General features: G+C 48.0%; 3 protein-coding genes across 3 annotated transcripts; all 3 read left to right on the top strand.

Moving 5' to 3' along the window:
* Positions 1 to 1,468: 1,468 nt before the first annotated feature.
* Positions 1,469 to 2,030, top strand: PADG_05294 (uncharacterized protein; the record flags this gene model as incomplete). Its single annotated transcript, XM_010762372.1, has 3 exons — positions 1,469 to 1,597; positions 1,688 to 1,754; positions 1,816 to 2,030. The coding sequence occupies 3 exons, from the start codon at positions 1,469 to 1,471 to the stop codon at positions 2,028 to 2,030; spliced, it is 411 nt and encodes a 136-aa protein (XP_010760674.1).
* Positions 2,031 to 2,839: 809 nt separating this feature from the next.
* Positions 2,840 to 6,490, top strand: PADG_05293 (WEE protein kinase; the record flags this gene model as incomplete). The annotated part of the gene is made up of 2 exons (XM_010762371.1): positions 2,840 to 5,669; positions 5,778 to 6,490. The coding sequence occupies 2 exons, from the start codon at positions 2,840 to 2,842 to the stop codon at positions 6,488 to 6,490; spliced, it is 3,543 nt and encodes a 1,180-aa protein (XP_010760673.1).
* Positions 6,491 to 8,387: 1,897 nt separating this feature from the next.
* On the top strand, positions 8,388 to 11,780 carry PADG_05292 (uncharacterized protein; the record flags this gene model as incomplete). Its single annotated transcript, XM_010762370.1, has 1 exon — positions 8,388 to 11,780. One exon carries the CDS (start codon positions 8,388 to 8,390, stop codon positions 11,778 to 11,780), a length of 3,393 nt encoding a protein of 1,130 aa, XP_010760672.1.
* Positions 11,781 to 12,124: the final 344 nt, after the last annotated feature.

Genomic DNA, 12,124 nt, shown 5'->3' with positions numbered 1-12,124 from the left:
GAAAAGTTGACTGGCTAAAAGGGGAGAGCCAGACATAGAGGTGCCATGGTTTTGTTTTCTTTCCCTCGTTTTCAGGAGTTTATTTGTCTTGTTCCATTTTCTTCAAATGAAACCGAGGGAATATCAGCTAAATTTAAACCAAACCCTGGAAGCGATGCGGGTAAACACATCCACATATAACGTGCATACATGCAGACTCCATCTCCATCCTTGCTTTAAAATTGAGGTAGTATCAACAGACTGCAAAGACCCGCGAGAAGGCTTTTTGGCTTCTCTTTGATTGAAACTCCTTCCTTCATAGAAGACCAGAGAAACACAAGTGGATGATGATGATGATGATGATGATGATGATGATGATGATGATGATGATGATGATGATGCATGGTGGATGTAGCTGCCCCTGTGAGCAACCTTGGAAACGGTGGAAATCCAGGTCGCGTGGGACGTGTGGCATGCAGGGCTTTGTGAAATGTAACAAATGTCAACTGCATGGTCAAGCGCTAGTTAACGAAGCCTAGCCCCACTTTGCTGGTTTTATTTGTGCAATTTTTCGGCTTCAGCGTTCGTCAGCGCGTTTGTATTTGACGAGGGCCAACTTGAGTTGGGAAACTGGAGAACAAAGGGTTCTAAATTGTATGGGAGGTTGGGGTGGGTGTTTTCGACGAGTGTGAAAGAAGTACAGATTCCGTCCCAGACTTTCGGAGGGTATTTGCAGCACATGGAGTTCATGCAGCATCGAGACTGGAGGACCGTTTGAAGATGGACGTTGTAGGTCGCACGGGATATGTAAAACGGAGAGCAAAAGCGGCGCAGACGACGACAACAACCAAAACTTGCGATATAGGGACCAAAAAGGCCAATCAGAAAATAAACAAGGAAAGATAACAGAAGAGGACTGTCCTTTTTCCTCATCCACATGGAAATTGGCAAGTCCTGTGCGATGGGACTTCTGTAGCCGTCGATATAGGGATATCAGGGGGACATCAGATGAGTTGTGAATGGAAATATTGAGCATCCAACCAGCAATGGTTTGAAATAGCTACCCCCCTAGGTAGTTAGTGAACTCGTAACACCCTTCTGTGCGAGTTGGCGGCAGCTCGACTGGCAATCAGAGGGTGAGAAAATGGAGGTTTCCCTCCTCCCTTTTCCTGGATTCTGTTCCCCAGCCCCTGCGCATGCATTTCCAGTATAATTGGCTGGCAAAGGACTCGAGTACATGGTCACATCCAAACCAATACCGGGCAGCACTAAGACAGGCAGGTAGTATTACAGCATATCGGATGTTGGTTGGAATGAGGAGCGCGAAGAAGGGATTGTTGTTGTGTGTTGCCATGATAATATACGGAGATTGGGAAGTTTCCCTTCCCGCATTTACCGAGACGAACGGACCGCCCGGGGGGTACGTGCCAGGTACCTCGTGCGCTGTTTCCCCCGGCTTATCTCATTGCGTACCCCTCAGGTCCCAGCGATGCCAACGCCACGCCCGCCGTGGTTCGAGCCGTGCGCTAGTCCGAAAGTGGCCTGCCAAGCCCGGCTAGCCGTTCTGGGAAATCAACAACAACGCGCTGCAGTCGCGTTCGGAGAGAGAAGGAGCAAGGTGAGGCGCAATTTCAGCGACTTTCTCCTCCTCTTCCTCCTCCTCCTCCTCCTCCTCACCTTTTACAACTAACATCCTCACAACCTACAGGCTCCATCCCGCACCCTACACCGTCTCCCATCTGAAAACCTGCGCAGACAGGCGCTGCGGCTGGCGTGTCTTGTCACGTCCATTCCGTCCGTCCTTTGATACATTCTCTTACAGGTCCCACTTCCCAGTCAAAACTCCTGCGTGGTTAGGGCTCCACTCCCCCTTCGCCCGCCGCACGCCGCGCACCGTAGCGCTCCGGTCTGCTGCCTCTTTCTGTGGCTTTCTTTTTCTTCTGCCCTCGAAAACACCATCCATCGATCGCATAACCTCCGCGACCTTCGAGTCAGACCCATCAATCCCATCTGAAGTTTCTCTATACTCCCACCTCGAGCGTCGCGCGTAACCCCTCTTAACGTTTCTTTTCCCTCTTCGCGCGTGTCTCTCCTCCTCCTATCTTATCGGTTGCCTCTCCTCCTGTCCAACCATTTTTCTGTCTTGAGCAACGTCCCTTCACGCGCCTGTCCTCCTGTGTGTCCTTTTGCCGCTTGCTATACCCATCTTTCAAGCTTCTGTGTTCTTTTTCCTTCTTTTCTTTTTTAATTTTTTGTTTTTTGTTTTTTGGTGTCAGCTTTGTCGGACGCCGTCATATTTGTTACAAGAGAGGAACGGGGGAATACTTATCAGCCACGGCACGAATGGAGGTGCCAACCGGTGCGAACTTGTCGCGAATGCTGTGATCTCGTCTTCCCCAGGTTTTCCCATCTTCGATCGAACCTTTGAAACATTTTCCCCTTGTTTCATGTTTGATCGCCGGATGTTGCGACGTGATTTGACCTATTCTTAGCGGTGAATTACACGGAAAACCCCCAAACGACATCGACATCGAGTCACATACTTTGTCCACAGCCCTTTGCCACAATCCCGCGCTTTTTCTGACGACATTTCCCGCTCATTTCCCGGTGCGATACCCGGTCTTTTCCACATATCAAAACGGTTGCTTATCATAACTCCATTAAAACCATACATATATTATCCCTGTTGTCGGGCATAATAAACTACTAACACTCATCCCTATTACTTGCTGGCAGGATATTGTGTTTGTTTTCATTGATATCTTCCGTTCTGTGTTTGCCATTTCCTACAAACCTTTCACACTTCCCGATCCTTCAAACTTTCCGGATCATATTGCGGATTTAGTGTCCGCTGGTCATAATGGTTGCTTCATTCTCACCACACCGTGAGGCCGGTGGTACTCTCCATCTTCCTTCGCCAAATGGTATTCACCATGTCACCCCCAGTTCTGCCATCAAACAGCTACGACGCTCACTCTCCAGATCCCCCTCCAAAAACAGCGATTTCCGTCTTCTCTCTCGACCTCACTCGCCATCCACCAAAAATACACATTACATCTCGTCCCCGCTCTCTCCCTCTCGTCGCGTGTCTCAGGGAAATCTCTTCCTAGTTCCTGTCACTTCTACGCCTTCACCTTTAGCGATCCCATATCCGCCCAGCGCAAGAATTACAAGACCCGGAATCCGTCGAACGGGGAGCTTTCAACCTACTAGGACTCGTACTACGCCAACCAGTCCCGTGAAGCGCATCCTGAGCGACTCTCGTGATAACGGAAATGTTCTCCTACCCAAATCGATCGGGGAAAAAGGCGCTGATGAACAAACCCATCTACAGCGTTCACCTATACCGATCAGCAGAAGCCCTGAACTTGGCCCCGGCGAGAACATGACTAACCAAACTTCAGATAACACCCTGATGCAGATGCCGTCTTCAAGAATCGAAAAACGACGGAGCGGCACGTTTGGGTCATTCACGTCAACTTCCAGCCCCTTAAAACGGAGCGACGTCATTAAGAGTCTTGAGCACACTCCTCTGGGAAGTCCTTCGGCCAAACGACGAAGTCTGCATGGCGCCAGTTGTGGTCAGGAGTTAAACTTTTTCGATGGTGAACATAACATGGGATCAACAACAACGGCGGATAAACCCGACAATGATACACCCGTCTCCAGTTTCGTTCAAACATCATGCAATTTTTCGGTGATACCGAAACGTTCGTCATCCCTCAGGAAATCTACTCTCCAGCAACGCCAGTCAGAGCGATCTCTGTTCTCTCGCGCCAAAGTTGGTGGTGAGAATGAGGCTGAATCTCGTCCAAATAGCCCAATGGCTCTTCGCAATCGTCAACGAACGTCTGTGGACAGCCAATTATTTCTTCCGGCATCTCACGACGGATCCTCCGGACCTGCATCTCAGGGTGTTGGTTCCCCCAGGCCACTTTTCACCTTACATCGTACAAACAGTCAACCAATTAACAATCCACAAGCTGCCCATCCGCTCTCAAGAACGCTTACTCAGTCATCATCTGACTCTAGCCTTGTTGACGATTCGCCGACTCATGAATCAATCAATAAGTTCGAACACCCGAGACCCATTCTAAATTTCTCGAAGTCACTTCCAGCTGGTTCGACCAGACCAATTGGGCCTAGTCAGCTTCGTCAGGAGAGCTCAACTTCATCTATGGAATCGTTCGCGACGCCTGAAAACTATAAACTTGTGAAACCCCTCCCCGCAGCGTTTTTGTCTACAGGCCTCATCTCGAAGAAGAATCGGAATATAGACGATGTGCATAATGCATCCATTACCAGCCAAAATATGCCCGACACACCGTGCAAACGGTCACTCAATATGTTCCCAGGTGTGCATAAGCCATTGCCCCAGAGAACAACCGAGAAGGCGAGTTCTAATCGGCATTCATCAGTAACCCCTTGGACCCCCTTTAGCCAACAGGAGCACACAGCAACCCCTAACCCCGGCCCGTTTTCCAAAGGAATGGGTATATTTGGCAGTTCTTATGGCAGACCTCCACTCTCACGCCGCGGGAGCTTCGCCAGCGTGGATGGAGATGAAATTCCCCAGTCCCAGTCTCCGTCTAGAAATCATGATACCCAATATACTATCGACTCCGACCTCCCCCCTACCCCAACAAAGCAAAAATTCTTCCCCCATGGCAGCCATTTCTCTAAAACCCGACCGCACCGCCCGACCCATAGTCAAACACCCTCATTTGACTCATTATCTGGCCCCTCTGGACCGTGCTGTAAGTTGTCTTTCGTTGAACATTCATCACCCACTATGAATGAAGAGAATGACAGCGATATGGATGACTCCCCTTCTGCTGGTGTGGCCCATAATTTCAAACAGCGCCAGTTTCCTGTTATCTCTTCTATCCCAAGATCTCACCTTGTGCAGAATCTTAATTCACCCTCTCCACACCCGAGGCCGTCATTTCCTACGCTGTCTCCTATCAAATGTCCTCAGTTTAGAAATGCTAAATTTAATCCCACCTTAACAGCAAGCCCACTCGGCAACAAATCATTACGACGAGACTCCCCCCATACTCCACAAGATAATATTATTCCCCCGGATCCCAGTGGATTGTCAATATCAGCTCAAGGAGACCAGCGCGCAAACCCTCATGATCTCCACTCGTCCGCGCTGCCAGCAACACCAACCGCTCCTCGAGAGTACTTCGCTCAATTGGGTAAATGGCAAAGCCTTTCCTTGGGGCCCTACAACGCGCCAGAGGTGGACCCAACCCTCACTTCTCGTTTTGAGAAAGTTGAATTAGTTGGGACAGGCGAATTCTCTCAGGTCTACCGCGTTACCGAGAAACAGTCAACGACGCCGTTTGGGTCCCCATTCCCGCAATCATCTTTCTCACAGGCCTCTGAGAAGCTGGTCCGATCAGCCTCTCGCGCTGAGCGCGTGTGGGCGGTGAAAAAGTCCAAGCAGCCCTATACAGGCCCAAAAGATCGCGAGCGTCGGAATCACGAAGTTGTTGCCTTGAAAGCGTTGGCTGGCTGTGATTATATCATTTCTTACGCAGACAGCTGGGAGGCCAACAATTTCCTTTATATCCAGACGGAATTTTGCGAGGAGGGAAGCCTTGACGTATTCCTTGCACAGGTTGGGCTAAAGGCCAGACTTGACGACTTTAGGATTTGGAAAATATTGCTTGAAACTATCGTTGGTAAGCAAATATCATCAATGTTCCTTTTTCTTCTGTAAGTCTATATGCTGACTCCTTGCGCAACTAGGGCTTGAAAACATACCCATGATTCTGGCTTCATTCATTTAGATTTGAAACCGGCAAACATTTTAATCACCTTCGAAGGTGTCCTCAAGATCGCAGATTTTGGGATGGCAAGTCATTGGCCAGCTGCTGCAGGCATTGAAGGAGAAGGGGATCGCGAATATATTGGCCCTGAAGTCCTCATGGGGAATTACGACAAGCCTGCTGATATATTTGCTTTGGGATTGATTGTGTTCGAAACGGCAGGCAACGTCGAACTTCCTGACAACGGCGCATCGTGGCAGAAGTTGAGGAATGGCGATATAAGCGATGTTCCCAGTTTAACGTGGAGCCTTGAAACCAGCAATGTTCTGCGGGATGCCTCTGGCAATCCACTCCCTGAAGAACGCTCCTTCGAACAATTATGTTCCCCCATCTCTGATGATCAGCAGTTTGGCGACCCATCATTTGCCGTGCTACACGATGGCAATGGCCATATAGATTCATGTCATAAACACTCGCCATATTCTCGGAGTGGTGAGCTTGCTGAACCTCCCGATTTTATGGTCGATGCCACGAACGAACAGTCACTAGACACCATAGTTCGATGGATGATATCACCTGACCCAGCCGATCGGCCCACTGCGGATCAAATTCTTCAGATATACGGCGTGCACTGGGTAGAACGGCGAAGGCGGGCTGGAGCCACCATCTATGAAGGGAACTGGGGTCCTGCAGATGAGGTTCTGGCGGAAGATGCGGAGATGATCGATGTTTAAATCAACGATCAACCCAACCAGATAATGGGGAATAAAAAAGGAAAAACGTAAAACAAAAATAATTATCCAACAACAAACCTCTCCCCACAATGAAAATCCAAAATTTGCTATGTTTAATTGACGGCTGGTTCTGAGCATACATTCTTATGTCTATGGGTATCTCGTCTTTTTCATCTTTTAGGAGTTGGAGTCGGAGAAAAAGGAGTGGAAAGAAATGGCTTTGTGGCTTGGAGTTTGGAGTTTGGGAGATATCAAGATTTCTTCTCCCTTTTTATTGTTTTAACTATGGATATATCAACTTTCTCTTGTTCTTTTCATGCGGAACAGTCTGTGTGGCTGCTCCCCGGGGTTATTTGAAATTTGTTTGAATTACTTTTCTCTGTTTTTATTTTTCTTCTGATTTTTAGGTGGGCTCGAACATTTTATTTGCGAGTTGGAAGGAAACAGAAGGAGGGAGGGTACAATTGATGCAGGAAGATTGGACTGGGATAGGCAGGGAAATAGCACGGAAAAAAAATGGAAGAAGGCAACAGAGGAAATGGATAAAATGATGGGCACCACTGGTGGAATTTGTCTGGATTTACTCCTTTTCCTTTCTCTTGCTTCGTGTCTGATTTGACCCCTATCTTTTCTTTTATTTTTTTGTTTTTGTCTTAAAGGAATGGGAAACGCAAAAGAAAAGAACAGAGAGCTTCATGCGGGAAATTCTCTGCTGTTTATCTGCATTCTGCTATCATGTACTGTTTTATGGTCATATTAGGAGTTTTTCCTTGTTTTTCCTCTTTTTTTTTTTTTTTTTTTCTTTTTTCGCTTCTACTGCCCTTTTGATTTAACATACCTCTTTGAACATGCGTATGGTGCCTTTTGATTCATTTTGACTTCATTTTTTCTCAACTCGTCTTCCTTTTTGTTTGCTCTGGAGAAGCGACCTAAGTTACTACTCACCTATATAATTAGAATAGTGAAGAGGGCTAGATAGGGATGATTTTCGGTATTCATATTTCTTGCTTTTGCAGTTGTTAAAAGGTTCTTTTTCTCTTCTCTTTTATTGTCGGTTTCTCACCTGCATATGCTTTTCTCTAAGCTTGGTATGCTTACTGCTATACTTTTATCCCTTTACTTATTTGTATTAATATGGATTTCAGGCACAAAATTATTTTAGATGAGTTTTGTTGTAGTTGCGAAGATAGAATTGTTTAATGTTGAAAGATAAGGTCTGTGGTAAATTTATTTATTTATTATTTTTATTTTATTTTATTTTATATATTCATATTATATTTTACCTTCGCAAAAACGTAATAACAGATGTTGAAACGGAAAAAAAAAAAAAACATCATTGTTGGAAAGTTGTTTCCGCGGCGAAAGGTTTATATCACGTGACATGCACTCGAAAATCATTGACCATGGCCGTATGGTAGCATCAAAAGGCGGACGAGAAGCTTGAACCACAAGCAAGGCAATGAAAAGACACGATTCTTGTCAAGGGTTTAAGACTACGATCAGCAGGAATATAGGTCTCCCTGTGTCACCCATATCTTACTCTTTTTCTTAGCCGAATCTGTATATTACAATACCTCCCTTCCGAACGATCCTCTAGTCGCTCATCTCATCCAAGTCAAGAACAGAATAGCCCGCGCGAATAATACTTTTTTAAAGGCCTTCTGTTAAATGAAAGGGTGCAGACATGCTATTGCTAAATTCATTCAAACCCAGCTAGCTTTTGTCCATTAACGAAATCCACTATTTATTTACCCATCCTAGCTCGCGTTCACTCCCAAAATCGCCCCGCTGGCGCCCTCTCATCTGCCTACGTAGTCGAGCTGTCTGATCAGTAGTTATATAGCTATCCGATAGCTGCTGAGCCCAAAAACTCGGAAACCACATCGTAATCAACTCCATGGATATCCGTACATATATTTCGGACTCCCTGCTGCGGCTAACAGGCGCATCAGACGCCACGGTCATTGACTACATCCTCGCCACCACCAGTTCTGCGAAATCAGCCGGCTCTTTGCGGGAAAAGTTGGCGCCGTTCCTGGAGGGCGATGAGAGTGATGTGCATTCGTTCTGTTCTGAACTATGGAGGCGGGCGGGTCCTGGCGCTGGTACAGGCGGGGCGGCTGATAGCGACAACAAAAGGTCCAGCAAGGACAAGGAGGGTAATTGCTTAAAAAAGAAATATAGACTGGTTGAGATGGAAGAAGAGTATGGATATGATAATGCCGGCCCCGGGTTGGCACTGCTACAGAGTACCGCGGGTGGGAAACCGAAGAAGCAAGCGAAGGAGAATGGGGAGGGTGGGACCCCGAGTCGTGACGATGATTCGAAGCGCAGGCCTCGTGGTGAGAGAGAAGAGCGGCGCAAACGGGAGCGGGAAGGCGACCGTGAACGAGAAAGTCGCCATCGATCGAAGAAGCAGCGGAGAAGGGATGACAGGAACTTTGACGATCGATGGGGTGATGAAGAAATACCAGAGGATGAGTTATATGATGAACAACCACAGGAAGAAGAACAGAGAGAAATCCGATCCCGTTCCCGTTCCGGCTCCGTTCGTTCCCGTTCTCCCTCTTCGGATCTAGATCCCGAAGCCAAGGCGGAGCGGGCTAGGCAACGCGATTTGAAGGAACGAGATGAGTTCGCGAAGCGACTTGCAAAAAAAGACGAGTCAAAATCGAAGAAGATCGTCGAAGATCGATCGTCTATGAAGGACTCAGAGGCAGCACGACGTCGTGCGCTGGCTGAAGATGCCGCAGCGAGGTCCGCAGCGATGCCTGACCTCCGCCTTCGGTCGCGACAGGAATACCTCAAAAAGCGTGAACAGGAGCGATTGGCTTTACTACGTAAACAAGTTGCGGAGGAAACTGCCGAACTATGTGAAAATCCTAATCTGACACGTCGGGAAAAGGAGGAGTTTGCGAAAAACAGAGAGATTTTGAGGCTTGCGGAGGAAAGGCAGCGGATTGACGATTATCGGGATGGATATGCAATGCCGGAAGATTATATTACGGAGAAGGGAAAGATTGATCGCAAGCGGAAGGAGGAAGCGCTTTACAAGCGATATGTTGATCGGGATGAGCATGGACAGGAGCGATTTGTTACAGAACATGAGGAGTGGGAGAATGAGCAGACGGCTAAAGCCAAGGCACAAATCTCCAAGCCGGAGTTTGTTGATGAGGGTGATTATGAGTATGTGTTTGATGATGCACAGAAGGTTAATTTTATTATGGATTCAAAGTTGGAAGGTGATCGGAAGCCATTGACGAAGGAACAGCAACTCTTTCAACAGAAGCTGAATGCGGCAGAGCAGAAAGCTGCCTCTATTGAGGAGACGAGGAAAAGCTTGCCTATCTACCGATTCAGGGAAGAGATTATACAAGCTGTGGCTGATCATCAGATTATCATCATTGTTGGGGAGACTGGGAGTGGGAAGACTACTCAAATTCCCCAGTATCTTCACGAAGCGGGATATACTAAGGGGGGAATGAAGATTGGTTGCACCCAGCCAAGAAGAGTTGCTGCGATGAGCGTTGCTGCTCGCGTGGCAGAGGAAATGGGAGTTAAGGTTGGGAATGAAGTTGGATATGCCATCCGGTTCGAAGATGCTACTAGTGACAAAACGGTGCTCAAGTATATGACTGATGGTATGCTGCTAAGAGAGCTTCTTACAGAACCCGACCTTGGAGCGTACTCTGTTCTCATGATCGACGAAGCCCACGAGCGAACAGTATCCACGGATATTGCCTGCGGCCTGTTGAAGGACATTGCCAAGGCAAGGCCTGACTTGAAATTACTCATTTCTTCAGCTACAATTGATGCGCAGAAGTTCCAAAAGTACTTTGACGACGCGCCAATTTTCAACATCCCAGGCCGCAGATATCCCGTTGACATACACTATACATTACAGCCAGAGGCAAACTATCTCGCCGCGGCAATCACCACCGTATTCCACATCCACATCAGTCAGGGTAAGGGTGATATCTTGGTATTCCTTACAGGTCAAGAAGAGATCGAAGCTGCAGAACAGAGCATACAAGAAACAGCTCGAAAGCTGGGGTCAAAAATACCTGAATTGATAATATGTCCCATCTACGCGAACTTGCCTTCGGAACTTCAAGCCAAGATATTTGAACCCACCCCTCCTGGAGCAAGGAAAGTGGTCCTCGCTACCAATATTGCAGAAACTAGTTTAACTATTGACGGAATTGTGTACGTGATCGACCCGGGCTTCGTGAAAGAAAACGTGTTCAATCCCCGTACTGGAATGGAGAGCCTTGTCGTTACCCCATGTTCTCGCGCATCTGCGGGGCAAAGAGCAGGCAGAGCAGGCCGCGTTGGCCCAGGCAAATGCTTCCGGCTATATACCAAATGGGCATACTACAACGAGCTGGAAGAAAATACTACGCCCGAAATCCAACGAACAAACCTCAACGGAGTTGTCTTGATGTTGAAATCCCTCGGGATCGACCAGCTTCTTGATTTTGATTTCATGGACCCACCGCCCGCAGAGACTCTCATCCGCGCTCTCGAACAGCTATACGCACTCGGGGCTTTAAATGACCATGGAGATTTAACAAAAGTGGGAAGGCAGATGGCCGAGTTCCCCACCGACCCCATGCTTGCCAAAGCCATCCTAGCTGCTGACAAATACGGGTGCGTGGAGGAGGTCCTTTCAATAATCGCCATGCTGGGCGAAGCAAGCTCTCTATTTTTCCGGCCGAAGGGCAAAAAGATCCACGCCGATAGTGCCCGCGCGCGGTTCACCATCAAGGACGGCGGCGATCACTTCTCGCTCCTGAATGTGTGGAACCAATGGGTTGATTCGGACTTCAGCTATGTCTGGGCGCGTGAGAATTTCCTTCAACAGCGAAGTTTAACGCGAGCCCGCGATGTGCGCGATCAGCTCGCGAAGCTCTGCGATCGGGTCGAGGTGACCATTACCTCGTCCGGCTCCAGCAACCTCGTCCCCATCCAAAAGGCGATCACTGCGGGATTCTTCCCCAACGCAGCTCGTTTACAACGTGGTGGCGATTCGTATCGGACGGTCAAGAATGGACAGACGGTGTACTTGCATCCGTCCAGCACGCTATTCGAGGTGAATCCGAAGTGGGTGATATATTACGAGCTGGTGTTGACGAGCAAGGAGTATATGCGGAGCAATATGCCGCTACAGCCGGAGTGGCTGGTGGAGGTGGCGCCGCATTACCATAAGAAGAAGGATTTGGAGACACTGGGTACTGATCGTAAGGTGCCGAAGGGGCAGGGAGCAGCAGGGGAGAAGAGCAGGATATGAAGGAGTGGATGCTACTTTATATATAAATATATCTGCAAAGAGATAATTCAAATCCAACATAATGCCATGTATGAATGAATGTTCGCATTATTTACCTTCCCCCTCCCCACCTGTATTTCCCGTATTTGACTTGGTGTAATACTTGATATCAACCAACCAGAGTATTATCAGTGTTCGACTGCCTGGCAAAAAGGCCCCAATCGCCCGTAGTTTTCTATACCGGATATTATTATTATTATTATTACTTATTTAACGCCTGGAGGCACGTGATCAGCTGACTAAGAATAGTCTGCCGTCGCGGCCACAGCACCTCCCTAAGGGTATCAGGCGTGCCAGCGCAGCAG

This window comes from Paracoccidioides brasiliensis, assembly GCF_000150735.1.
Source record: "Paracoccidioides brasiliensis Pb18 unplaced genomic scaffold supercont2.6, whole genome shotgun sequence".
NCBI lineage: Eukaryota > Fungi > Ascomycota > Eurotiomycetes > Onygenales > Ajellomycetaceae > Paracoccidioides > Paracoccidioides brasiliensis.
The sequence above is the reverse complement of the archived record's forward strand: the minus strand, read 5'-3'. Positions and strand labels throughout refer to the sequence as shown.